The sequence below is a fragment of the Rhinopithecus roxellana genome, chromosome 8 (assembly GCF_007565055.1).
Source record: "Rhinopithecus roxellana isolate Shanxi Qingling chromosome 8, ASM756505v1, whole genome shotgun sequence".
NCBI classification, from domain to species: Eukaryota; Metazoa; Chordata; class Mammalia; order Primates; family Cercopithecidae; genus Rhinopithecus; species Rhinopithecus roxellana.
In genome coordinates, this window is record NC_044556.1 from 7059378 (window position 1) to 7082163 (window position 22786).

General features: G+C 61.0%; 2 protein-coding genes across 3 annotated transcripts in view; both read right to left on the reverse strand.

Annotated features, from left to right (window-relative positions):
• Positions 1 to 315: 315 nt before the first annotated feature.
• Positions 316 to 7992, reverse strand: ATP8B3 (ATPase phospholipid transporting 8B3). Its single transcript, XM_030936610.1, has 9 exons — positions 7841 to 7992; positions 6289 to 6353; positions 5200 to 5291; positions 3197 to 3310; positions 2150 to 2248; positions 1607 to 1668; positions 1059 to 1131; positions 852 to 922; positions 316 to 412 (listed from the first exon to the last, which is right to left on the reverse strand). The coding sequence occupies exons 1-9, from the start codon at positions 7891 to 7893 to the stop codon at positions 316 to 318; spliced, it is 726 nt and encodes a 241-aa protein (XP_030792470.1). The 5' UTR covers positions 7894 to 7992.
• A 3166-nt stretch (positions 7993 to 11158) lies between these two features.
• REXO1 (RNA exonuclease 1 homolog) overlaps positions 11159 to 22786 on the reverse strand; it is a 34182-nt gene continuing 22554 nt past the window's right edge. The window contains exons 3-16 of one of the 2 annotated variants that reach the window (XM_010374881.2): positions 21970 to 22074; positions 20081 to 20294; positions 18001 to 18164; positions 16100 to 16231; positions 15770 to 15893; positions 14885 to 14998; positions 14618 to 14755; positions 14395 to 14508; positions 13621 to 13694; positions 13136 to 13246; positions 12610 to 12725; positions 12346 to 12484; positions 12140 to 12260; positions 11159 to 12069 (exon numbers count right to left, since the gene is read on the reverse strand). In XM_010374881.2, coding sequence (XP_010373183.2) covers positions 11981 to 12069; positions 12140 to 12260; positions 12346 to 12484; positions 12610 to 12725; positions 13136 to 13246; positions 13621 to 13694; positions 14395 to 14508; positions 14618 to 14755; positions 14885 to 14998; positions 15770 to 15893; positions 16100 to 16231; positions 18001 to 18164; positions 20081 to 20294; positions 21970 to 22074 — 1755 coding nt within the window. In that variant the 3' untranslated portion in view covers positions 11159 to 11980. Of the gene's footprint in view, positions 12070 to 12139; positions 12261 to 12345; positions 12485 to 12609; positions 12726 to 13135; positions 13373 to 13620; positions 13695 to 14394; positions 14509 to 14617; positions 14756 to 14884; positions 14999 to 15769; positions 15894 to 16099; positions 16232 to 18000; positions 18165 to 20080; positions 20295 to 21969; positions 22075 to 22786 lie in introns of those variants that run through there. The other variant, XR_004058807.1, reaches the window with a different exon arrangement.

A 22786-nucleotide genomic window follows, 5' to 3' on the forward strand; every position in this document is an offset into this window, starting at 1 on the left:
TCACTGCAGCCTCAGCCTCCCTGGGCTCAAGCAAGCCTCCCACCTCAGCCTCCCAAGTAGCTGGGACCACCAGCACATGCCACCACGCCCACCTAATCGTTTTATTTTTTGTGGAGATGGGGTCTCGCGATGTTGCCCAGGCTGGTCTTGAATTCCTGGGCTCAAGTGATTCTCCTGCCTCAGCCTCCCAAAGTGCTAGGATTCCAGGCGTGAGCCACTGGGCCTGGCCAGCACATTTTTTTGTAAAACAGTAATAACAACAACAAAATACCCTAACGTTTAACTTTTACAGATTTGGGGGACGTGACTCCCTGCTCAATGCCGCTCACCTTGAAAGGACGCCATCTTCTTTACAGAGGTCAGTTCTTTGTGGGTGACCATCAGGGCCTGTCTGAACTTCAAGTTGGTCTCCCTGGTGACGAGGAGAGGAGGGAGGTGAAAAGAGAGGTGCAAATGGAGGTGACGGTTGCTTTGAGGAGCCCCTGGACCCCTTCTGGAGTCACTCAGACATTTTCACTGAGCACCTACTAGTTTGCCAGCTGCCAGTCGGATGGCTGAGGTCCAGAGAGGGAGAAGGACTTGCCCAAGGCCACACAGCACGTTTGCCAAAGTGCTGAGGCCGGGGCCTAGGGCTGCACACAGTGGGGCCTCCAGCAATGAAACAATGGGGAGAGTGGGCGTCTTCCTCCACTCAGTGCCTGGCAGCACCCACCCCCCAGACACTCATGGGGTGAGTGACCAGAGTCTCTGGGTGACCTTGGCTGGCTCCCTCCTTGGTGATCGGGGAAGGAGGCTCCTCGGGGCCATGTGCCCCACCCCCCAGGGTCCCCAGCGATGCCACAGCTCCTCACCCGTCAATGTCCACCGTCTCCACGTAGCACAGGCTGCTGGGCTCCGTGCTGGCCAGCAAGAGCATGTCAGCCTGGGGAGGAGTGGGGAGCAGCGTTGCAAGAGGGGATGCAAGACAAGTTGGGGGTGTGGCAGCCCTCCCCACCCTGGGAGGGGCGCTCTCGCTGCGGGGGCGTGGTTCTGGGACCTCAGGGTCAACCCCAGCTCACCGGGACGATGTTGTCCTTGTGGAGACAGACCACATCCCCTACGCACAGATTCTGCCATTTCTTCCGCTTGAAGCTGCGGGGAGAGGAGGTTGTGAAGGAGGCCCCTCCCTCTGCCGACCCTCCCCACACGGGGAGAGCAGAGGAACAGATTGTCGTGGGGCCTGCGGCTGCAGTCCCCACCTCCAGGCCTCTGATCCCTCCGAAGCCTTCCCCGGCCTCCCACCCGACTCCCCGCGGGTCCACGCTCCCAGCCAGTGACCTCCAGGGTCCTGCACCCACGTCCTCTTCAGACTTTCCTTGTCGTCCCCATCGCCCCAGCCCTAAGCTTTGCAAGGGTTTGCCATCAGGGCCTTGGCCTCTGTCCTCACCCCAGCCAAACGCCTAATGAATGCAGGCCCAGTTCCTGTCAGACTCAACCAGCCGGGAGACCGGGGAGCATGGAAGGTGACGGACACTTGGCCAGGCACCCTGCCCTGCCGAGGCCGATGACCCTGCTGGGCTGGAGCCCCTGTGTCCCCATGGATCCCCAGCTGCAGCCCCAGCCTCACCTCTTCCCCATTAGAATCTGGCAGGGTCTGTTGTTGATGGCTCTGTCACTCTTGTGTCTCCCCTGGGCCAGGAGGGAAAGGATCAGAAAGACCGTCCAGCCTCTCCTGCCCCTGCCCAGGCCGCTGCCACACCGCAGCCCAGCAGTGCCCGCCCGCAACACGGGGTCCCTGTCCACTGGCCCCATGCCACGTTGTGTCTGCCCAGGGATCCCGGGCATGGGGACCACTGGACCCACTGCTGTCGGCGAGGAGAAGACAGGTGTGCTGCCCACCACCTGGTGCCTGCCAGACCACCACCCCACCAAAGTTCAATGGCCCCAAAACCACACAGCCGATGGAGCCAATGCCACCAGCGGCACCTCCCCAGTGTGGGTGCTAGTGGATAAGAACAATGTAGCCCCAACAGCTGAGGCTCCCAGGCCCATGTTCCCCTAATGCTCCAGGAAGCCCAGCCCTCTCCCACTCTCACTCTCACCCAGGGCTCAAGAGACCCCACCCTGTCCCCGCCCCCTCCCCCAGGCAGCTGCGTCCAACAGCACTCACGATGTCGTCCACCAGGTCCCGGGTGGCACGGATGAAGAGGAGGCAGACCATGGGGGCGCCGAGCGAGAACCAGGGCAGCGTGGAGATGTCAGGAATGCTCTGACGTGGAGGGGGCCACAGGAAGGGTCACACCAGGCCCCTCCCCCGTCCCCTGCCCTTCCACCAAGCCAACCCAGCCCCGCACCATGTGACACCATCTGCTGGCCACCTTGGCCGGGCTCCAGCCATCACTGGCACCCCCCAGCCCTTGGGACAAACCCCCGACATCCCTCCACCTGCCTGGACCTTCTCCCACACGCCTCGTCTCCCCAGCAAACTCCTCTTCTCCCGTCCAAGCCCAGCTCCCACGTTGCCTCCTCCAGGGAGCCTTCCCCAGCCCCAAGCTTGGCCCGCACTGCTCCCCCTCCCTCCCGTGTTCCTGCTTCCCCAGGTCGCCCTGCAGGTGTGAGCTCCACCATCCCCCACCCCGGTGCCGGCCAGTGGCCTGCACACAGTAGGTACTCCATTAATGCTGAATGACTCGATGGATAAAAGGAGAACCTCTCTATCCAGAACAGAAATGAGATGTTGGGTGAGGGTGGGTGCTCTGAAAACAGCGCCCCTGGCCGGATGCCGGCCCCACGCTGGCCTGGACCACCCAGGTACCAGGATGTGGCTCTGCAGGTCTCGAGAAGATGCTCTGGGCTCCTCCTTCCCCCTCACCTCTGAGGTCAGCTAGGAGGGCGGGGGCTAGGGGAGCTGCGTGGCCGAGGCTGTCTAGGCTGGGGAACGGCTATGCCTCCCGACACCCAGCCCTGCCCAGCAGGAGCCAGCGGGGCGTGGAGAGGGTGCCGTCATCAGACCTGGAGGGTCCGTCCATCCACCTTCGTCATTCAACGTGTATTGAGCACCTCTTGTGTGCCAGGCCCTGGGCAGGGTAGTAGGGACTCAGCGATGAGGGTCCCAGTCTGTGGGGAGCGGGACATGAACCCACCCATCACATAGACAAGTACATCGATGCTGCCAGGTGGCTGGGGGGGACCTCCTGCAGGAGGCGACATACCTCACCTGCAGGATGATGATGAGGAGGAAGTACAGGTTGGACACCCGGTGGAGCTGCTCATACAGGTTCAGCGGCAGGAACGAGAAGAAGTTGTACTTGGCCGTGCGGATGACGTTGGTCTGGAACGAGAGCCGCAGGCCACGTGGCAGGGGGGTGCCTTCCAGGCCAGGGGATGGGGGTGCCCAAGGCCAGAGCTGCCCCACTTGGCCTCGCCCAGAATCCTCTGGGCTATGGGACACCATTCATTAAGCACCTACTGAGCACCTGCTGAATGCAAAGTTTCAAGCCAGCATTATTAATAAATGCAAGACCTTAAGCCAGCATGTACTGAGCACCTGCTGAATGCAAAACTTGGAGCCAGGGTTAATTAGTTATTGAATGCAAAGACTTGAAGCCACCTTTTACTGAGCACCTCCTGAATGCAAGGCCCTGGGCAGCATTTACTGAGCACCTCCTGAATGCAAGGCCTCAGGGCAGCATTTACTGAGCACCTGCTGAATACAAGACCCCGGGCGGCATTTACTGAGCACCTCCTGAATGCAAGGCTCCAGGCGGCATTTACTGAGCACCTGATGAATGCAAGGCCCCAGGCAGCATTTGCTGAACACCTCCTGAATGCAAGGCCCCGGGCAGCATTTACTGAACACCTCCTGAATGCAAGGCCCCGGGCAGCATTTAGTGAGCATCTCCTGAATGCAAGGACCCGGGCAGCATTTACTGAGCACCTCCTGAATGCAAGGCCCCGGGCAGCATTTACTGAGCACCTCCTGAATGCAAGGCCTCAGGGCAGCATTTACTGAGCACCTCCTGAATACAAGGCCTCAGGGTAGCATTTACTGAGCACCTCCTGAATACAAGTCAGGGCAGCATTTACTGAGCACCTGCTTAATACAAGGCCTCAGGGCAGCATTTACTGAGCACCTGCTTAATACAAGGCCTCAGGGCAGCATTTACTGAGCACCTGCTGAATACAAGGCCCCGGGCAGCATTTACTGAGCACCTGCTCAGTAATGCAAAAGCCTGGAGCCAGCATTAATTGAGCTTCTACTGAGTGCAAAGACTCACTGAGCTGTGACCAGCATTTCCCAAAGCAGGACACCCAGGAGGATTTCAGGGTCCGATGCACACGTTGTACTTTCAGGTTGGGTATTAACTTACCGTCACATGCACTGGGACAGGGCAAATGAGATACCCAGAACTCTTGCACCAAATCAGTGATTTGGTTAGGACGGGCGCTTCGGTCCTCGAGATGAAAATAAAAATACTGGCCAGATGTGGTGGCTCACTCCTGTAATCCCAGCATTTTGGGAGGTCAAGGCAGGTTGATCACTTGAGGTCAGGAGTTCCAGACTAGCCTGACCAACATGATGAAACCCCATCTCTACTAAAGATGCAAAAAATTAGAGGGACATGGTGGTGGGTGCCTGTAATCCCAGCTACTCAGGAGTCTCAGGCAGGAGAATCGCTTGAACCTGGGAGGTGGAGGTTGCAGTGAGCCGAGATCTCACCACTGCACTCCATCCTGGGCGACAGAGCAAGACTCTGTCTCAAAACAAAACAGAAAAAAAAAAAAGAGGCTGGGTGCGGTGGCTCACACCTGTAGTCCCAGCACTTTGGGAGGCCGAGGCAGGTGGATCACCTGAGTGAAGGAGTTTAAGAGCAGCCTGGCCAATATGGTGAAACCCCGTCTCTACTAAAAACACAAAAATTAGCCGGGTGTGGTGGCGGGCGCCTGTAATTCCAGCTACTCGAGAGGCGGAGCAGGAGAATTGCTTGAGCCCTGGAGGCGGAGGTTGCAGTGAGCCGAGATCGTGCCACTGCACTCCAGCCTGGTCGACAGAGCGAGACTCTGTCTCAAAACAAAACAGAAAAAAAAAAAAAGAAAGAAAAGAAAAATATCAAGCAAATACAAGCGGAAGCAGGACTCAAGAGGTGCAAAAAGCAGATTCCCCAGGGGTGCCACGGCAGCTCCTCTGGGGGCCGGGGAGGCACAGGAGGTGCTGCCCACCTTGTATTTCTTCCTCCGCCAGCACAGGAACACCTTCTCCTTGAACTGCGCGTTGTAGGCGCGGTTATTGGCCTGGACCTCCCAGGTGAATGCTGTAACGAGGGCAGAGCCGGGCGTTGCTGGAGCTCAAGGGCCAGAAAAAACACCCCTAACCACCGCCCAGAGGAGGGCTAATGGGGCCCGAGGGACCCAGGTGCCGGGGAGGCCCGAGATGTCGGAGCCCGTAAAGACAGTCGGGCAGCGGGCACCACCTAGGGACCTACAAGACCCTTGCCCATAGTTGGCGCGGGCACAAGTGGATTGTGAGAGTGGCCACCTCCCCCAAACCCCCGGCCATGGGCCAGTCCTGGGATGCAGAGAACAGGCCCTGGGAGACCCGTTCAGGCCTATACATTTTACAGAGGGAGGCAAACTGAGGCTCGGTGATGGGCTCTCGGGTCTCCAAGGCCATACATCCAGCCGGCAGCCCAGATCTTTCTGGGCATGCAGCCCCCAAATCCTGAGTCAAATACCCCAAACCCAGTCAGTACTAGGGTTGGGGACTACTAGAAACCAAATGAGAATCCTAGGCAAGACCTGACGTGCAGGTTTGGGGGGCCCCAGCCCATCTCAGCCTCAGCCCTGCACTTTTTTTTTTTTTTTTGACATGGAGTCTCGCTCTGTCACCCAGGCTGGAGTGCAGTGGAGTCTCGCTCTGTCACCCAGGCTGGAGTGCAGTGGAGTCTCGCTCTGTCACCCAGGCTGGAGTGCAGTGGAGTCTCGCTCTGTCACCCAGGCTGGAGTGCAGTAGCACAATCTCGGCTCACTGCAATCTCCGCCTTCTGGGTTCAAGAGATTCTCCTGTCTCAGCCTCCCGAGTAGCTGGAATTACAGGCATACGCCACCACGCCCAGCTAATTTTCGTACTTTTAGTAGAAACGGGGTTTCTCCCATGTTGCCCAGGCTGGTCTCCAACCCCTGACCTCAAGTGATCCACCCACCTCGACCTCCCAAAGTGCTGGGATTACAGGCGAGAGCCGCTGCGCCTTGCCAGCCCTGAGCTTCGTAATGCCTTCCACCTGCACCACCCCCTCCACCCAGGATCAGCACCTGAGTTCTTGTCCTCATCATCTTGGAGATCTTCTCTCTGGGCGAGGCTGCCCATGCTGGTGGGGCTGTGGGAGAGAGGGGCCCTGGGTCACAGCAGCGGCCCCAGCTCTTGCTGGGTACCACTCGTATTCAAGGAGCTCACAGCCTAGGGGTCGACCCTCTCAAATGCTACCTCCCACAGTCATCTGCAGCCTCCCCCCAGGCTCTGAACGTCCAGCCATTGGCTGTGTGTCTTGCCTTGGACACCCTGAGACCCAGGGAACCCCAAGAAGATCCCCAAACCTGCAACAACCCATCTGCCAGTGTCCCCCAGCAGCCACCCCTGTTGCCTCCCGCCAGTTCAGCCTAGAAGGACTCTACCGCCGGCCATGCCAGACTCCGGCCACTGCTCCCCACACCTCGCCTTTCCTGGAAGGACCACTCTCACCTCCTCCTGGTTTCGCTGATGGCCTCCTGCCCCTCTCCCCACACGGCAGCAGCTTAGAGGCTCAGTCGTCTGTTGACTGACTGGATGGGACCCCCGGGCTATATGTTATATCTCAAAACACAGCGTGAGGGTCAGGCATGGCCACCCCCCTCCTCACCCCCGGCTGGGCAGCATGACTCTGATGGGGTGATGGAGGCAGAGACAGCACATCGCCGGAAGATCCTGGAGTCTTCTCCACTAGCAGGTTTAGGAATGTGGGTCTGGCTCTAGCTCTGCACTGGGGGCCCTGGTTTGGCCCCCTATGAGGAATGGGCAAACCAGCCCTAGACGCTAGCAACTGGCCCCCCACCTGCCAACTCTCTAGCAGTGCCCTCCTCACCAAGCCCCTGCTCCTGGGTTCCAGCCGCCCAGTGCACCCGCCCTCACCCTTCTGGTCTCGGTTCATACTTCCCAGCCCGACCAGGCTGGGCCCTGTGCCTCCTCTGGGGTGCCCCTCTGCCTGGGGAGTCCCCCATCCCAGCTCTGATCACCTTCTCACCACCTCCGCGGATGCTAGCAGGACCTGAGCCTTCCTGAGTCAGGTCTGAGTCACCTGTGTCCCCAGGTCCTGGTGGGGCAGGACTTGGCTCAGGGCCAGCTCTGGTGCTGCTGGGAGTCTGAGCGGGGCCAGTGCCCATTCACCATATGAGGAAAAGGGAGGTTCAGGGCGAAGAGGGGTTTAGGCTGTGGGACGGGGGAGTGGTGGGGGAGACCCCTGTGGGGGCAGACTGGGGGTCGGAGAGTTGGAGAGAATGCTCAAATGGCCAGAATCCACTCAAAGTGTATCTGGGGGAGAAACAGACACGGACACAGAGCTGGCTTCCTGCCCCCTCACTAACCGGGATGCCCCATTACTCGGAAGCCCCCCACCCCGTCTTCCCGCAGCCACAGAGGCACAGGACCGCCGTGGACAGGGCTCCAGAGTCCAGGGCTGTCCGCACCCGCCCCCGAGCCCCGACCGCGCTAACCTCTAGGGGCGACCTCTCTACCCTCGCTGCCACGACCCCAGCTCTCAGCCCGGGTGGAGCCCAGAGAGGGTGCGCCCGCTCCCGGGGACGCACAGCAGTGGGAGCACCCGCTGCTCACCGGCGCAGGACAGGCAGGGAGGGGCCAGGCTGCCTGGGGCAGGCCGCGGGCATCCAGGGCGGCTGACGTGGTGGAACCGTTAGCCCGGTGCCAACGGTCCTGAAGCGGGGGGCGGGGTCTCGGGGCCCGGCCAAGGCGAAGGTGAAGCCGGTTCCGAGCCCGGAAGGGGGCCGAGGGCGGGGCCTGGAGGGGTGGGTGGGGCCAAGGCCAAGAAGGGGGCGGGGACTCGAAGGTGGGGCTGAGCAGGATCCGGGCCAGGCCTCAGGGGCGTGGTCACGGCAGAAGGGCGGGGCCGAGCGGAGACTCGAAGAACAGGTCAGGGTAGAAGACGCTCGGGGGCGGCGCCTGGGTCTGGGGTAGGGAGGGGGCCAGGAGGAAGGCGGGGCCTAGCGGGGTGTCGCTGAGTGGTGTAAGAGTAGGGGCGGGCCCAGGACCCGGGGCGTGGCCAAAGAGGGAGGCGAGGCCGCGCAAGCAGGGTTTAGGTAGGGGAGGGGCCAGAACCCAGGGGCTTGGCCAAAGCAGGAGGCGGGGTTGAGCATGGCCTTGCGGAGCAGTGTTACGGCAGGGGCGGGGCTAGGATCCGGAGCCGTTACAAAGGAGGAAGGCGGGGCCGAATGGGGGTGTCGCTGAGCAGAGTCAGTGTAGGGACGGGACCAGGACCTGGGGCGTGTCCAAAGAGGGAGGCGGGGACGCGCAAGCACGGTTTAGGTAGGGGCGGGACCAGGATCCAGGGGCGTGGCCAAAGAGGGAGGCGTGGTTGAGCATGGCCTTGCAAAGCTGGGTCAAGGTAGGGGCGGGGCTAGGATCGGGGGCGAGACCAAGGAGGAAGGCGGGGCCGCGCACAGCAGGGTCAGGGTAGGAGGGCGCTCAGGGTGGGTCCAGGACAGACGGCAGGGCCTTGGAAGGGCCTTAGGGAGCAGTGCCAGTGCAGGGGCGGGGCCTAAAAGGAAAGAGGGTGTCAGGGCAGGGCTGGGCCGGGCTTGGCCAGGGAGCAGAAAGGACCTGCACCGCAGGGAGGGGTTGGAGGGGTTCTTGTAAAGGTGGGCCTGGGTCAGGCCGGAATGGGCCTTGCAGACCTGACGTGGCTGAGACTGGTAGGAACAGCGTGGCAGAGTGCAGGAGGAAAGACCACAGGTAAAGGCAGGAATGTAAGTCGTGTCTGATTCATGTCCTGGGTTCGTTCATTCATCCCATACACGTTCAACGAGCGCCTCCTAGGCACAGATGCAGGGCTGAGTACCAGGCTGGGGAGAGGCGGTTATAGCCATTGAGACCATCCTAAGGCCAGGAGGAAGCCCGCAGGGTTCTGTCCTGCGGGCGGCAGGGGCTCAGGGATCCTTACTGAAAAAGTGGCAGGGGTGAGTTCAGCGACGAGGCAAGGGCGCGTCCAGGCCAGAGAGGGTCCGGAGCCAGGGACAGAAAGTGTGTGTGGAGGGGCTGCTGAAGATGAAATGCCCCCAAGAGTGAGGCTACCTGGGGTGAGGGCCCAAAGGGAGAGGCAAACATGGGTGGAGGGGCATAGGGAGGCCACCTCCCCCATCAAAGCAGCAAACACGTGAAGGCTTTCAGTGATCACAAACCCTCTTTTCTTTGGAAGCCCAAACTGGAAGTCTGCTTGGCCCTGGAGGTTGCCAGGGAACCTCTCTTTTTTTAGAGACAGTCTCGGTGTGTCACCCGGGCTGGAGTGCAGTGGTGCGATCAGAGCTCACTGCAGCCTCCACCTCCTGGGCTCAAGTGATCCTCCTGCCTCAGCCTCCAAAGTAGCTGGGACTGCAGGCAGGCAGGCAGGCCACTGTGTCTGACTTCTCTCCTTTCATTCTTTCAAGACTTCCCCTGCGCTTGCTTGCCCAGTGGTTATGGAAAAGAGCCGGGGGTGGGGGTTTGAACACACTGTTCTCATAAACTTTAGAAGAGACCTGGTTGGGTGCAGCTGTGAGGACCAGATTCCCCCTCCCCAGACTTCACAGGGGGCAGTATCTGGGGGCAGGAGCTTGCCCAGGGCACTTGTGCAAAGGCCCTGAAGCCTCCAGTGGCAACAGGTGGCTTCACAAGCTGAAGGAGGTCCCTGGGGGCTTAAGCCAGCGCTGGCCAGCCTTGGGACCCCCCGTGGGCTATGTCCTGAGGCACCAGGTGCGTTCTGGGAAGAGGGAGGCAGACATCACATGGGAACGGACAGAAACAGAGTGAATACATGCCTGTGCCATTTATTTAGTAAACAGGGCCAGGCACAGTGGCTCACACCTGTAATCCCAACACTTTGGGAGGTCGAGGCAGGTGAATCACTTGAGGTCAGGAGTTTGAGACCAGCTTGGCCAACGTGGTGAAACCCCATCTCTACTAAAAATACAAAATTAGCCAGGTGTGATGGCAAGGCCATAATCCCAGCAACCTGCTAGGCAGAGGCTGCAGCAAGCTGAGATTGGGGGACAAAGCAGGGCTGTCTCAAAAACAAGAAAAAGAAAACTCCTTTATAGAAGGGGTGGGAAGCGTCACCTCGTCACAAGAACAGCCCTCGAGGGTGGAAGGGCCTGGCCTAACCACGGTCCCCCCGGAAGGATGCAGAGCCCAGAACCAAGAAGGTAACCCTTTTGCCTCTGCAGCCTTGGGACAGAGTCCTCTGGGGAGGGCCCCCACGTCCTCATCTGGGGCCCCATGCCCTTGGCCTCACCCTTCAGCAGAAGCCCAAGACCAGGGTGGCAGGAAACCCCCTCAAGGCAACCTGCCCTCAACTGCTGGGTCCTGTGCTGTGAGGCTCTGAATTCACTTCTTTTACTTCAAGTGAATAAAAAGTGGGGCCTCAACACCCCTGGGCCTCCCATTCCCAAATGGGGTCCCGATGCAACCAAGGTTGCCTGGAGCCATGCGTGCACCGCACGATGTGTGGCATTTCCTGGCAAGGGCGGAGCAGCTTTCCGTGTCTGCGCTCCATCCCTTCGACGGGCAACACACAGTGGCTCCCAGTCTCTGTAACCCCCTCTGACCGTCAGTATGCGGCCCCTATCCCTGGGCGAGGTGGAGAGGGAAGCCAGCTCCGTGCACAGGGCCCAGCTCCATGTAGGGCGGGGGACACTGCCCCCTGTCCGAGTGGCACTAAAAGCTGCAGAATGGTGGCCCCACGATCTGGGGCTGGAACTGGGACCCCACAGCAGGTGTGGCCCAACCCTGGGGGAGCCAGCACCGGGCCAGCTTTTGTGAGGGAAAGTTTCACGGTTTTCTCTGCGTCGGTGGGAAGAGAATCAGTCCCAGCTGTAGGGACAGTGACCTTTCCGGGGCACATGCAGAGGCCTCACCAGGCACCAAGACCAGGACCAGCAAATCTAAAATCCATACAAACATTTATTCTGTCCCTGCCTGGAGGTGACGAGGAGGGGGTCCGGAGAGCCCCGCAGAGGAGGACAGGGCTCTGGCGGGAAGACAGTGTCCAGACGCCTGTGGGCTCCATCCAGACCGCAGGCCCTGGGGCTAATGAGGGGCCGGCTGGGTTCTCAGAGGTCACGGAGTGCAGGGGTGGGGCGGCGAGTGGTGGAAGCCGGCGCCCCGAAGACAGGCCAGCCCCTGGAGCATGGAGGCGGGTCCAGCCCATGCTGGGCTGAATGTGGCCCTGGCTGGCCCCCACTGGGGTCTGTCCCACCCCCACCCCCCAGGAGGGAAGGCAGCAGGCCCGCTCTTCCCGGTGGGAAAGGTGCTGTGCAAGTCATCAGGTTTAAATTAAAAATAATAAAAATAACAATACAAAATAAAAAAAAGACTGTCTCAAACAAACCCGGGACAAGCCCGCCCCGCGACCCATGTGAGGAGCAGAGGTGCCAGCCACCACTTGGGAGGGAGTGAGGGCCTGGCCGGAGGGGCAGGAGGGGCTGCGGGCTGATGGGGGGCGGGCTCTGTCCTGGTCGCTGTCAGCAGCAATTCTAGAGACGCCAGAAGGCTGGGGGCAGAGGGTGGGGACGGGCGGAGGGGTGCACAGGACGTGAGTGGGGATGGGCTGGGCTGGGCGTTCTCCGGCCACCAGCTTGTCCCGCTGCTCTGGGCTGCCTCGGCCAGGTGGACGGGTTACCGGAGATTTATTGCACTGTTTTGGAAGAGGCCTGGGGCTAAGGACCAGCGGGGCGGCAGGAGAGGCAGGTGGGAGGCGGGCAGGCGTCATCGCTTGGTCTTGGCGTCTTCTCGAACCTTCCAGATCACCAGGTGCATGCAGGCGCCGGCGTCCTCGCTGGAGCTGTGCCCGTCCACTGCGGGGCAGATGCGGTGAGCAGCCTGCTCCTGCGTAGGGATGGCCCCAGGGCAAGTGCTGGCACTCACCATTGTCCTGGATGATCTGTCTGAGGTAGTCGGCCATGAGGTTCCGCAGGGACCGCTTGTAGGGGAGGCCCAGGCGGTGGGGGAAGAGCACAGACGTGTCCACCACGGTGCTGTGGATGACCTGCGGGCAGCGGCAGAGGTTAGTGCACGTGGGGCCTGCGCAGGTTCTGCTGGAGAACCGCGAGGGACCCGGGCTGGCAGGGCACCTTCAGGGCCAGGAGGTCACTCTCCAGGCTGTGTCCGATGAGGATGGTGTCAGCACTGAACATGCTCAGCAGAACGGCCTGGACGTCACGCAGTGTGACGCTTGTGTCAGCAAGGTCAGCCTCCGTCACCCCCGAAAACCTGGGGGAGCAGGCAGGAGGAGCGCCAGGGCTCAGCCTGGAAGCACTGGCTGGCGGGGCGGGGAGGGTGGGTCCCTGGGGAGGAACGGCGGGGAGGGTCCCGGCTCCCGGGGGCACTGGCCACACCTGGTGTTGTAGTCCACGACCTCGTTGTCAGGCTTCACAAAGGTGTCATAAACCACGTGCACGTCCGTGTCGACCACTGTGACGCGCGTCAGCTCCAGGCCATACGTGGTGTAGGACTGCGGGCGAGGGACGCGCCTCAGACGCGCCCCGGGAACCGGCCTCCCTCCCTCCCGCCCCCTGCCCACCTTCAGGTCTCCAGAGCCCTGCGAGGCAGAGGCAGCAGCCAGAGACTCTGTGGGGCTTCTAGGAGAGGCAGAGTGGCGTGTGACCTCAGCAACCCCCGTTCCCAAAGCCCTCCTGCCTCCCATTCACAGGCAGAGCCAGGGCCCAGTGCCCGGAGGGCTTGGCTGTGCTGGAAAGTATGGGGTGTTGGTCCAGGGCAGGAGCCACAGGCACCGGTGCTGCGAGAGAAGCCCTCTGAGCACTGGTCGGTAAGCCGGGCCCAGATGGGGCCCAGACAGGGCAGCCGCGCCAGGACAGGTCCTCCCCAATCCTAAACCTGAGGCTGGGCAGAGAATGGCCTCACCATCTCGCAGTCTAGGGCGTAGATCCCTGGGTGGGTGTCTCCTGAGAGCTCTTTCTCAAAGGTCTTCACGAAGCCCTCAAGGCGCTCCTTCCGGCCATCCTGCACGTGTTGCTGGGGGTGGAGAAGGCAGGTGAGGGCAGCTTCGGGGTGCAGTGGGGGCGGGGGTGGCAGCAGCACATCTCTGAGCCCTTCGGGACCGTCCTATCCATCCATCATGCCCGTTCACTGGCTGGGACCCTGGTGAGCAGGTGGGGAAGGGGGCTTGCCAAGAAGACACAGGGAGGACAGCTTCCCAGGATGGGAAGTGGCCAGGGACAGGGCCTGGGGCCTATGGGCACTACGCTCTCTGGGTAACACAGGAAAGGCTGCCCAGGGGCCGAGACCCTGAGCCCAAGACTGTGCTGTGTCCTGAGACCCAAGACCAGCAACGGGGAAGCAGAAGTCTGTTGAGAACAGGCAGAGGGGACCAGAATGCCAGCGCTCACCTTTGCGACCTGGCAGCCTACAGAGCCGGCGGCAGCCGAGCAGCACATGTACTGCGTCTCCCAGCCTCCGGCCACTGCAGGGGACACAGACACACAGTCAGGGCCTGGCCAGGCCCACTCCACAGCCCCCGGGGCACTGACCACATGCATCTGCTGAGCCCTACTAGAGAGTAAAGACTGAGGACAGGAGACCTCAGCCTCTTGGCGGAGCTGGAAGCAGACCAGGCCTCTGCAATAGTCTGGCCGCCAGGACGCCCAGGCCTGGATCCAGGGAAACCAGCGCGCTCTGCAGAGGCCTCTCGGGCAGCGCCGCCTTGGGCAGGACCCTCCAGGTACCACCGACGCGATGGCTTTAGGGGCCGCAGCAGGACTGTGCAAGGCTGGCCATGTGCCCCGAGCATGGCTGTGTGGCTGCCTGGGGGATTGAATGGAACCAGCAGCCCAAGGGTGGGACAAGCCCTCCACTCGTGTGGCCAGCAGCCTCCACATTTCCATGGACCAAGGGCACAGGAAGACAGGGACACAGGGCCTTTCAGGTGGTGGCATTTGAACATTGTTATGGGAAAGCTCTTGTCTTACTTTCGCATAAAGAACGGGTGGAGAGAAAATGAGGCCAAGGGCTAGCCCTGGCTCTGCCCGGGACAGTGAGTCCAGGGACCGTGGGTGGGATGGAGGGCTTGGGTAAGGCCTTACACCAGTTCCAGGGGCCTCAAGGGAGGGCCCCGGTTCCAGGGACCATGGGTGGGACGGGGGAGGGCCTGGGTAAGGCCTTACCCCGGTTCCGGCGCAGCCGTCCCCAGTGGTAGTAACACTCCTCGTCCCGGACACAGCGGCCCGAGGAGGACACAAGGTACTCGGTGCCACAGCGGCAGCAGGTCCTGCAGGAAGCTGTGGGGGGGGCCCGGGTGGAAGCTGAGGCTCACGCTGGGGCCTACGTGCCTGGCCTTGCCCACGTCCCGCACCTGCCCACCTAGGCCGTTGAAGGCCAGCAACTCACAGTCCTTGGGCCTCTTCTCCTCAGCTGTAAAGATGACTGCACCGCCGGGCCGCTCTGGGTGCGGGAAGGGGTAGCCGTTCTCCTTGAGCTGGTCCTGGGTGAGCAGGTACTCCTTGAGGCGGCTGTACAGGGCAGCCCCTGTGGACAGGCACGGTGGTCAGCCCCGGCCTGGGATGGCCCACGGGGCAGTGGACACCACCGGGAAAGGCAGCTGGTGGGGGCCTGGAAGGCAGCATGTGGCAAAGCAGAGGCGGGGCAAGGCCTCACCTTTCAGGTCCTCCACCCGGGGGCTGCTTGGGCGGCTGAGCGAGAAGCTGGTCTTGGTGGCCAACCTGCCCCCCAACACCACCTCGTGGGACACAACCCTGCGGCCACTGGTTTCTGGAAGGAGGGGAGAGGGGGAGGGGAGGAGGGTGTGAACTAGCTGGCTCAGACCCCCACCTCACCTGCTCTCCCACCCACCCTGCCCTCCTCAGACCTCTGCTTCAACTCCCCCTTTCTGGGACAGTGCCCCACTGACCCTGGGTTCCATCCTGACCCGAACAGGAGAGGCAGACACGTGGTGGGCCAGGGATGCAGGGTAGCCCCCAGCTCCACAGGCCCGGGAGCTGCACGGAGACCCCACACCCGAAGCCTTCGCCCTCTCCCCTCAAGTGAAGGGGGAAGGGCCGGGAAAGCAGCACCGGGGATCTAATGGCTTTTGAGGGCTTTGAGCCTTCTCGGGCCACCCAGCCTGCGACGCCAACCCAGGGCCTCTCCAAGTGCTAATGGAGGCGGGGACGGAGGCGGGGGCCAGTGATGGCTTAATGCAGCCTGGAGAGGCTGCAATGAAACGCCCAGGTCTCTGCTTTCTTCCTCCCCAGAGCTTAATGCACGGAGCTTCCCAGCCCTGGACCTCCTGCTTTGAAAAGGCTGCCGCGGCTCCATTAGCAGGCGGCCCCTCAGCCCGGAGACCTGACTGGGCAGAGGAAGGTGGCCGACAGCGAGGACCAGGCCAGTCCTAGAAAGAAGCCTGGGAACCAGGGAGCAGGCGGCCACGCTTTCCTTTTGTCTGAGACTGTGGCTGAGCTCAGGGCTGTGAAGGTCCCAGCTCAGCCCAGCTGCCACCCCAAGGGCAACCCTGAGCCCCCCGCCCCACCCACCAGGACTCACTGCTGAGGCCGGGCACGGCGCTGGGGGCCAGGCCCCTGAGCTTCTTGAGGGTGTTCACGGCCACATTCAGGTAGATGTTCTTGCTGGGGCTGCGGTCATAGGCCACCTTCTCCTCGTTCAGTGCCTGGGGGACACGTGGTGCCCAGCTGAGGCCATGCCTGCCTGGTGCTGGGGAACCCCAGTGGTGGGGTCGCCATGGGGTCGGGGACTTGCATCTCTCCCAGGCAGCTCCAGGTCGCAGCTGCAGCTGAGAGGCTGAGGGATGTCTGGGGACCACCCTGGACCTCTAGTCCCCACCCGGCCGGCCAGACAGGAACTCCAGGACCTCACCTTCTCTATGGCCTCCTGGTTGGAGGTACAGAACTTGAGACACTCCTCGATGAACAGGTTGAGATAGCGCTGGCGGATGACGGTGGGGACTTTGCCCCCAAACTCTTTGGGGATAATGGGTTTCTTTAAACTCTAGAGGGAAGGCAAAAGCAGCCATGGGTGAGGGCCTCGCAGGACCTCCAGCCGGAAACACAGACACGATGGCGCCATGACCACGGCTGGAGGCAACAGTGAGATGCACTGTGACGGATCAGCCTGGCTCCAGCAGGGACAGACACGCCAAGGCAAGACAGGAGTGGCAGGGGAAACTGAGGGCAGGGGGAACTAAGGGCATGGGAAACTGAGGCCATGGGGGCACACGGGAACTTGCTAAACTTTCTGCTCAATTTTCCTAGAAACCTAAAGTTGCTCAAAAAACGCAGTCTATTAATTAAAAACAAAACAAGGCCAGGCATGGTGGCTCACGCCTATAATCCCAGCACTTTGGGAGGCTGAGGCGGGAGGATCACTAAGGCGGGAGAATCAGCCTGGACAATGGACAACGTGGCAAAACCCTGTCTCTACGAAAGAAAAAACAAAATTATTAGCTGGGGTCTGGTGACACAGGCTTGTGGTCCCAGCTACTCAGGAGGCTGAGGTGGAAGGATCACTTGAGCCCAGGAGGTCGAGGCTGCAGTGAGCCATGATAGTGCCCCTGCACTCCAGCCTGGGCAACAGAGACCCCGTCTCTTTTTTTTCTTTTTTTTTGAGACGGAGTCTGGCTCTGTTGCCCAGGCTGGAGTGCAGTGGCGCGATCTCAGCTCACTGCAAGCTCCGCCTCCCGGGTTCACGCCATTCTCCTGCCTCAGCCTCCCGAGTAGCTGGGACTACAGGCGCCCGCCACCTCGCCCGGCTAGTTTTTTGTATTTTTTAGTAGAGACAGGGTTTCAGCATGTTAGCCAGGATGGTCTCGATCTGGCCTCGTGATCCACCCGTCTCGGCCTCCCAAAGTGCTGGGATTACAGGCTTGAGCCACGGCGCCCGGCCAAGACCCCGTCTATTTTTTTTTTTTTTTTTTTTTTTGAGGCGGAGTCTCGCTCTGTCACCCGGGCTGGAGTGCAGTGGCCGGATCTCAGCTCACTGCAAGCTCCGCCTCCCGTATTTAGGACATTCTCCTGCCTCAGCCTCCCAAGTAGCTGGGACTACAGGCGCCCGCCACGTCGACCGGCTAGTTTTTTTTGTATTTTTAGTAGAGATGAGGTTTCACCGTGTTAGCCAGGATGGTCTCGATCTCCTGACCTCGTGATCCGCCCGTCTCGGCCTCCCAAAGTGCTGGGATTACAGGGTTGAGCCACCGCGCCCGGCCGACCCCGTCTCTTAAAAAAAAAAAAAAAAAACACCAACCAACCAACCAACCAAAAAAAAAAAAAACCACCAGAGCGGCCAGGCATAGTGGTTCATGCCTGTAATCTCAGCACTTCGGGAGGCTGAGGCGGGCAGATCATGAGGTCAGGAGATAGAGACCATCCTGGTGAACACGGTGAAACCCCATCTCTACTAAAAATACAGAAAGTTAGGTGGGCTTGGTGGCGGGCACCTGTAGTCCCTGCTACTCGGGAGGCTGAGGCAGAATGGCGTGAACCTGGGAGGCAGAGCTTGCAGTGAGCCGAGATCGCACCACTGCACTCCAGTCTGGGCAACACAGCAAGACTCCGTCTCAAAAAAAAAATTTAAAAAACCACCAGGGCATCAGGAGAGAAGGTGAAGGCTGTACTGCAGTGTGGAGCACGAAGGCCCCCAGGGCAGGGGCGAGGCTGGCCCTCCACAGGCTCCATGTGGCCAGGAGGGGCTGGGCCACCATAAGGCTGGGCCTCGGGGCTTGGTCTGGGGGTGGTGGTACTTGCCAAGACAGGAGGGGCTACCTGTAAGGATGGACTGTGGGCGATTCGCTTAGGGGTGATGGTGGTGGTAGTCTTGGATGCCATCCCCGACAACGTGCGTGTTTTCAGCTGCTGGCCGCCTGGTTCGGGGCTGTTGGAGGGCTGGCTGCCGCTGGCCGCGAGGGTCCTCTTGGCACCTGTGGGGACTGGCGGGGCACAGGGGGTATGGGCACAGTGCAAGTGGCTGCCCATCACCATGTGGCGGAGCACCAGGCAGCCGCGGCCACTCAGCGTCAGCAGCACGTGCATCTCCGCGTGCAGGGAGCCGGGCCGGGGCACGGGGCTGGGACTGCGCAATGACATCAGGCTCTAACTGCCTTCAGGCAAGTCCATCGAGGCAGAGGACACAGGTCAGGCTGTGGAGGCCGCTCAGGCCACGTCAGCGGTGGGGTGGTCCAGGCCTCTGCCACGTGTTCCAACCCCAAGCCCGAGGCATCGATGTCTGAGGGAAAGGCCCTGCTCCAGGACGGAGGACCAGAGGGTCTCGGGCACCCCCACCTGCTCATTGTGACCAGCGGCCTGCCCTGCCCTGTGGCCTCTGTGTTCTGTCTCGCCCTTTGATGAAGTCACAAACCAAAGGGAGGAGGCCAGGCCTGCAGGAGCTGTTTCGGAGGGCTGGCCACACGGGCAGCTGCAACCTGGGCATGTATGTCTGTGTGGCGGGGGGCTTCTGGACTAGGGGCTCAGCACCGACCCAGGAAGGGGAGCTGTGGGCAGGGACATCTGGCCCTACTCTCAGAGCAACATCCCTCGAAACGCCATCTGGCCCCGGAAGGTGCAAGGGAGGCAGGCTGAGTCTGCTCATGCTACCGCGGGCCGCCCAGGAAGGAAGCAGGCTGCCCGCCAGGCTGGCACGCGCCTCTTGCAGTGGAGGATTTGCCCTTCAGGAATGGATAGAGACCCTCCAGGCTCCCTCGGCCACACGCTGGGGGCAAGCACAGGCAGCCACAGGAGTCCTCCAAGCCAGGTGAGCCTGCCCTGTGGCACTGCCAGCACTTGGGACGCCAGACTCGCTTCAGGCGGTGAGCCCCGAGGGCACTGTGACAGCTCAGCACCCACGACGGACCAGCAACAGGACAACCACGAGCACGCAGTCACCGACGAAAGTGTGTGGGGTCCCGGGATCAGCCCAACTCAGTGATTTCCCTTCTCTGGGGCTAAGGTCTCAGACGTGAGGGGCTCTGGGGAGGGGAGGTCAGAGTGGCCCGGAGAGCTTTCCCTAAGGAAGGCCTCAGTCCGGGTCCAGCACAGGAGGGCGGGGGATCCATGGGGTCTGCAGGGGAATCACCGGGGCTGGCCCTAAGGCCCTCTGGCCAGCGCCAGGGAGGCAGGGTCTCCAAACCAGCAGGCTGCTCAGAGTGGTCCTTGGACAGCAGCCATGCCCTCCCAGGGAGCTTACCAGACACAAAGGTCCTTTCCCAGCCTCTAGACCAGAACCTGCATTTTTTAGGAGCCTTCTGGGGGACCCTCATCTGTGACTTGCCTCCAAGGATACTTCCTTGCTCTACAGACACCACTGATGTGAAGATGCAGGAAACAGGACAACCCCCCATGAAGGGTCCTGTCCACCTACCACTGAGGCCTGGCCAGACTTTCCACAAGACTCTGGGAGGAAGTGCCTCTCGGAGTAAAGGAAACACAGCCCCGCTCCTGCGAAGACGGTGCTCATTTCCATCAGAGGCCACGCCCCCCACTCACACGCCAGGCAGAAAGCCATACCTGCAGGAGCCTGCACCCCACCCAATGCCAGGCACCCCGACATGGCTCCCCATTCCCTGGCACCACAGGCTCAAGCCCTGGTTCAGCACAGTCCCCACCAGGCTGTTGGACTCCTAGTAACCCCAGAGCTGGGTCAGGGAAGGAAGGTGCTGGGCCAGGCCTCTTGCACCCCTCAACAGTCCCCATTTCACAGACAGGCAGGCTGAGAGCCCCAAGGAGGGCACCCAAAGTTGCCCCATGAGCAAATACCACATGGTTCAGGTGAGCTCAGAGACCTCGGGGTGCCCTCTCCTGCCCACATGCCAACGTCCCCCGGGCAAAGGCCTCCTCGACCAGCACTCACCTGCAGCCAGGCGGGGGTTGGGGACATGGGCGATCCTCCTCCTCTCGCCAGGGGCAGAGATGTGGACGGAGGGCGGCTTCTCCGCCAGCCTGGGGGGGACCTGCAGCAAGCTCGCCGATGCCCTCTGCGCCTGCTGGGCCCGCAGGTAGCACACCTCCTGTGCCGTCGGGGGCCGGGCCGGGGGCACCACAGGACTCCTCCTTGGGGGCTCCGCCTGCATCACCACAAATGCTAAGGCCTGGCAGCACAGCAGGGGCACCTGGAGCAGGCGGCCCCAGGCAGGCTTGGGAGAGGGTGGCTGGAGCTCGGGGGACGGAGGCACCACCTCCTTGGCTACCTTCTGAGCTGCTGGGCACACTAGGGGGAAGCAGCACGGAGCAGTGGTCCTCAATGCCACGTGGCTCCAGGCTCCCCCACTCCATGTCTCCCGGTGCCCAGGCTGTGTCTTCAGCCCTGATAAGGCACGGGTGCATGGGACTACCCCGATTAGACTGGCACTCCAATCCAATGCCACTACACCTAATCTTCCTCAAAGCCCCTCCTCTGGGGAGGCTCTGGGACTGGATCAACTTGGACTCTCCTGGCTGCTGGCCTGGGAGCCAGGCTCTCTTTCCCGCACTGCCTCGCTGCGTCTGCACAGGGGCCTGACAAGCGCTACTGTCTCCGGGCTACAGAGGACACTGGGGCTCAGAGCTGGACAACTGGCCCAGGCCGCACACGGCGCAGCAGGCAGTCTGCAGGAGGTCACCTGGGGCTGCTGTCCCTGCTCTGACCCCCGCCCCAGCACTGTGGGCGATCTAACAGGAAGGGGCAGGAGCCAGTTCTCTCTGGGACTCGGGCAGCGTCAAAGATAAGGTGTCTTCAAAAAGCTCATGGAAAACGTGCACTGTGACAAAACTTGCATGGATTTCAAGTTTTTTGACCCAAAATAAACTGATACTAACTTGACGTAACATGTCTGAACCAGACGGAGTTTGAGGCACTAAAAAAAGTAAGACATCAGTTAGAACAGAGCCTCAGTCAGAGCAACAGGAGTTCTGCTAAAATCGAAGCGAATGTTAAGCATCAAATTTATGGTGAAACTTGGGTGGAAGAACGAATGGGGAGATCACTGATGCTTTACAAAAGCAAATCTCGTGATCAGTGAGCGGATCATGAGGTCAAGAGTTCGACACCAGACTGGCCAACATGGTGAAACCCCATCTCTACTAAAGATACAAAAATTAGCCTGGTGTGGTGGTGGGCACCTGTAATCCCAGGTACTTGGGAGGCTGAGGCAGGAAAATCGCTTGAGCCCGGGAGGTGGAGGTTGCAGTGAGTGGAGATCGCGCCACTGCACTCCAGCGTGGGTGACAGAGCAAGACTCCATCTCAAAAAAAAAGGAAAAAAAAAAAAACAAACGGAGGGATGAAGCTGGGTGCGGTGGTGCACACCTGTAATCCCAACACTGGGAGGCCGAGGCAGGAGGATCACTTGAGGTCAGGAGTTGGAAGACCAGCCTGGGTGACAGAGCAAGAGCCCCTTATTTTTTATAATTTTTTTTTTTTTTTGGAGACAGAGTCTTGCTCTGTCACCCAGACTGGAGTGCAGTGGTGCAATCTTGGCTATTGTAACCTCTGCCTCCTGAGTTCAAGCGATTCTCCTGCCTCAGCCTCCCTGGTAGCTGGGATTACAGGCACCCGCCACCACGCCCAGCTAATTTTTGTATTTTTAGTAGAGATGGGGTTTTGCCATGTTGGCCAGGCTGGTCTTGAACTCCTGACCTCAGGTGATCCACCCACCTCGGCCTCCCAAAATGCTGGGATTACAGGCATGAGCCACCAAGCCCGGCCAACCCTGTCTTTAAAATATAAAAAGGCCCCTGCTGGCCTGGCCTCTGTGGACCTTACCTCCTGGCCTTGCTTGGAAAGGTGGGAGATCCTCCTCTTCTGCCCGGGGAACAGAGTGGTCAGACCCGAAAGCCCCTTCTCCTCGCTTTTCTCTTCCTTGGGGGGCTAAGACACACGTCCGTCCGTCAGCATGGGTCTGCCCTCCCCACCAACACCAACACACCCCAACCTCAAACCGCCCCGGGCAAGTGGGGAACGGCATAGCCCAGCCCCCAGGCACAGCAGCTGAGGGATCAGGGCCACCAGTCCCTGGGCTGTGTGTGGGTGCAGTTGGGGTGGGGGGGCGGCGGGCAGGTGTCCCACGTTCTGCAGACGCCCAAGGCTACCTCTCCTGTGCGCCCAGGGCCCCGGCTTGGAGACCCCAGGCCGCAGAGTGAAAGCACACTGGGAAAGTGAGGCCCCAGGGCGCGCCAGCTGCGCGGGCTGAGCACTTGGGCTCAGTCTGTGTGGAGCGAGCTCCCCCTGGTGGCCAATGTGGAGACACTGGGCCAGGAGACCCAGGGGTCCAGAGCTGGCCCAGGAACGCAAGAGCGCCGCACATTAGGGGTAGGGAGGATGGAGGGGAGGAGAGAGGGGCAGGAGGGGATGAGGAGGGGACAAGGAGAGGAGACAGAGGAGCTGGAAGAGAAGAGATAGAGATGGGGGTGGGAAGGGAAGGGAGAAGAGAGGGAGAAGGGAGGAAAGGGGAGAAGAGGGGAGGGGAAAGGGGCTAGAAGGGTGTGCCGGAGGTGGGTTCCCCTGAGGTGGGTGGGTGGGCCAATATCCCCCTGGCGGTCAGTGGGAACAGATTGTGTGCACATGGCCACAGGAGCCTGGC

Bases quoted from the DNA above. Each gene is read 5' to 3' on its own strand.
- ATP8B3 (XM_030936610.1), bottom strand. From the start codon at position 7,893: ATGCCCGCGGCCTGCCCCAGGCAGCCTGGCCCCTCCCTGCCTGTCCTG. The intron at 1,132-1,606 runs GTGAGGCTGGGG...CTCTCCCCGCAG, and splicing joins CAGATTCTAATGGGGAAGAG to CTTCAAGCGGAAGAAATGGC. The intron at 923-1,058 runs GTGAGCTGGGGT...ACTCCTCCCCAG, and splicing joins ACAAGGACAACATCGTCCCG to GCTGACATGCTCTTGCTGGC.